The following is a 3536-nucleotide window of genomic DNA, read 5'->3' as shown; positions in this document are numbered from 1 at the left end:
AACACCGGGCTGGAATTCCAGACGGATTCCGGCTCTGGGAAGGGCAGCAGGGGGAGGAGGGGGAGGGTTACCCCCATCCCGCTGCTCCACACTCCCAAATTCCTCCTTCCCAAATGCCCAGTTCCCACATTGCCCGTTCCCAGCCTCACCCCAGGCGAAGATCCCGGGCTCCGGCATTCCGGCGTGCTCCACCCGGCACCGGTACTGCTCCCGCTCCCCCGGCAGCGCCTCGATCCTGGCCCAGCTCTGGAAGGTGCCGTCGCTGTTGGGAACGATCCCGCCCCACTCCGTCTCCTGATCCCGCACTTCATCCCCCTTCAGCCAGTTGATCCCGATCATCCCGGGGTAGAATCCGTACGCGTGGCAGGACAACGTCAGGATCCCGTGTTCCTCTTTCCCGGACACGTGGACATGGGGGGGATCTGGAATGGGATAATGGTGAGATCCATCCTTGGAATTCCCATGGGAATGGGATTGGAGTGAGATCCTTCCATGGAATTCCCATGGGAGCTGGATGACTCAGATTCATCCACAGAATTCCCATGGGAACTCCCGTGTTCCTCAGTTCCACCCTCCCAAATCCCACATTCCCATGGGAATTCTGTCTCCCTCACCTTTGTGCTCCAGCACCTCCCGCCCATATCCAACATATTTCCGGAGCCATTCTGGACAGATGTTCTTTAGGTAATGTGTCTGTCTCTCTGCCACGATCCCATCGTGTTCCCATTTCCTCTTGGTGATCTGGGCAGCTCCATCGGCCGCCACGAAGCTCCCGGATCCCAGCTCGAAGGAGATGAAATCCTGCCCATCGTAGCCTTGCCGAAAGGATCCACGGACGCTCCCGTCGGACAGGAGGTCACAGCCACAAACCCGCTGCACTGTGTGGAGACCTGGGGGGTGGGATCAGAGCCATGGAGACTCTGGAATTGTGTCCCAGCCCCAAGGAGCCCCATTCCAGCCCTGTGGAGCCCCAGAGTCTGATGGAGACCCACAGAGCCTCATCCCAGTCCTTGGAGCACCTTGGATCCACATCCCAGCCCCACAGATCCTCTCATTCCCCGGCTTCCCCCACTCACCCCCACTCCAGTTGTACAGGCCCCTCGCTGTCTCCAGGTCAGTGGTAGCAATGAGTCGGTTCCTCTCATTGATCTGGGTCTCTCTATCCCAATATCCCGGCTCGGCTCCGGCCGCCATCCACGGTGTCTGTGGCTCCGTCCGGCCCCGCTCGCTGTCGTAGCGCTCAAAGGGGATCCCATCCACGTATCCCATGGACAGGTATTGAGGGATCCCCGGGCTGGGCTCCGACACCATCACATCCAGGTAACGCAGGGAATGAAGAACTGGGGGGACACGGAGATTTGGGGGGTCCAGAGGGGTCATGGGTCAAGGAAAGGGGGAGCTGGGAGAGCTGGGAGAGCCGGGAAGGAGGTTTGGGGATCCCAGAGCCAACGAAGGGAGGGTGTAGGGACTGGGAGAGGTGGGATGGGGCATCCAGGGGTCCCTGTGCCCAGGAAAGGGGGCCCTGGGGGGGGCCCAGTGTTGGGGAAAGAGGGGTCATGGAGTGAGGAGACCTGGAATTGCTGGGAATGAGGGTGCAGGGGAGTCCCAGTACCAGAGAAGGGGGGTCAGGGGGGTCTGGGTGCTGGATAAAGGGGGGGCAGAGGGGTCCCCATGCCCAGGAATGGAGGTTCAGGGGGTCCCAAGGTCAAGGAAAGGGGGTGCAGGGGCTGGGAGAGGTGAGATGGGGAGTCTAGGGGGTCCCTGTGCCCAGGAAAGGAGGGTGCAGGGGTCCCATGTGTTGAGGAAAGCGGGGTCTGGGGTCTGGGAAAAGCAGGAATGGGGATTCTGGGGGTCTCAGGGTCAAGGAAAAGCTGAGTCTGGGGTCTGGAAGAGGCGAGATGGCTGGAAAGGGGGTGCAGGGGGATCCTGGTGCAGGATAAGTGGGTTCAGGGGGGTCCCAGTGCCCAGGAATTTCGGTCGAGGGCGTTCCCGGTGCCTGGGACCCCCCTGCAGGAAGCACAAGGAGTGGAGAACTGGGGGGGTCACAGAGATTGGAGGTTCTGGGAGGTCCAAGGGTCAAGGAAGAGGAACTGGGAGAGCTGGGAAGGGTCCAAGGTTCAAGGAAAGGGGGGGCTGGGACTGGGAGAGGTGGGATAGGGGATCCAGGCGGTCCCTGTGCCCAGGAAAGGGGGGTCCAGTGGTCCACAGTGTTGAGGAAACTGGCGACTGGGTGCTGGGAAAGGCAGGAATGGGGGTGCAGGGGATCCCAGGATCAAGGAAAAGGGAGGATCAGGGGGCTGGGAGAGGCAGGATTGGAAGGAAAAGGGGCACAGGGGGGTATTTGTTGAGGATAAGGGGGTTCAGAGGGGTCCTGGAGCTGGGGATGGGGGTGGAGGGGATCCTAGTGCAGGATAAGGGGATTCAGGGGGTTCCCAGTGCCCAGAAATGGAGGTTCAGGGGGGTTCCCGTGCCCGGGAATGGGTGTTCAGGGGGGTCTCGGTGCCAAGAAATGGAAATTGGGGGATCCCAGTGTCGGATAAGGAGGTTTAAGGGGCTCCTGGTGCGGAGAGGGTGCAGGGGGGGCAAAGTACCCGGAAAAGGAAGTTCAGGGGAGTTCCCGTGCCCGGGAATGGGTGTTCAGGGGGGTCTCCTTCCGGGAATGGGGGCTCAGGGGGTTCCCGTGCTCAGCAATCGGGATTCAGGGGGTCCCGGTGCGGAGGGAGAGGGTGCAGGGGGGTCCCGGTGCCCGGAAATGGAGGTTCAGGGAAGTGCCGGTGCCCGGGAATAAAGGTTGAGGAGTTGCCCGTTGCGGGGGTCCCACTTACCCTCGGGCTGCCCCCCCGAGACCCCCAGGAGCGCCAGGAGCACCCCCAGCCCCAGCGCTGGAGCCATCGCGCTGCTCCGCTGGCCCCGCTGGGCGCAGTTCGGGAGCCGCGAAAGCGAAAGTGGCCGGGGGAGCGCGGGGGGCGGGCACGGGGGAATTGCCGGGAATGCCCCGGGATCCCCTTCGGGAGCCCTCCCGGCACCGGCCCGGGTCCCCCCGCCACCCCCGGGCCCCCTGGAATTCCTGGGGTCCCGGGGTCAAGGCAAAGGGGGGCTCCCAAAGCCCCTCCCAGGGGGGAGCGGGAGCTGGGGCAGGAGCTCCGTGGGGAGAGAAAAGGGGGTGAGAGCGGGATGGGGGTCCCGGGGGGGCACACACGCTCCGGGGGGGACACACGACCCCCGGGGACCCCCCTCAGCTCCTCCCGCAGGCGGAGGCCGAGCCCCAGCCCAGGGAGACGAAGCCAAAGACGGAGCCCCGACCCCCGTCAGCATCTTGGGGGGGCGGCGTCCGGCGGCAGCTCTGGGGGGGCGGGGAGGGCAGGACCCGGGAAACGGCGGCGGCTGCTGGGAAGGGACCGGGACGGACTGGGATGGACGGTGACAGACTGCCACCAGCCCGCGCACATGGCCAGGGCTGGGACTCCTAAAGCAGCGGCTCCGGGCACTTCGCCAGGGCTGTTTCCCGTGCACCGCGGCCGGTTCAGCACAGGGAG

General features: G+C 64.3%; 1 protein-coding gene across 1 annotated transcript; it reads right to left on the bottom strand.

Moving 5' to 3' along the window:
• Window positions 1–5: 5 nt before the first annotated feature.
• LOC113980243 (class I histocompatibility antigen, F10 alpha chain-like) lies at window positions 6–3020 on the bottom strand (the record flags this gene model as incomplete). The annotated part of the gene is made up of 5 exons (XM_027707481.1): window positions 2826–3020; window positions 1077–1340; window positions 615–890; window positions 150–422; window positions 6–34 (listed from the first exon to the last, which is right to left on the bottom strand). Coding segments are annotated over exons 1-5 (909 nt in total), but the record flags the coding sequence as incomplete, so codon positions are not given.
• Window positions 3021–3536: the final 516 nt, after the last annotated feature.

The sequence above is a fragment of the Neopelma chrysocephalum genome, unplaced genomic scaffold (genome assembly GCF_003984885.1).
Source record: "Neopelma chrysocephalum unplaced genomic scaffold, ASM398488v2 Primary Assembly neopelma1_93195, whole genome shotgun sequence".
Lineage (NCBI taxonomy): Eukaryota > Metazoa > Chordata > Aves > Passeriformes > Pipridae > Neopelma > Neopelma chrysocephalum.
Note: the sequence above shows the minus strand (reverse complement) of the source record. Positions and strands in the feature narration are given on the sequence as shown.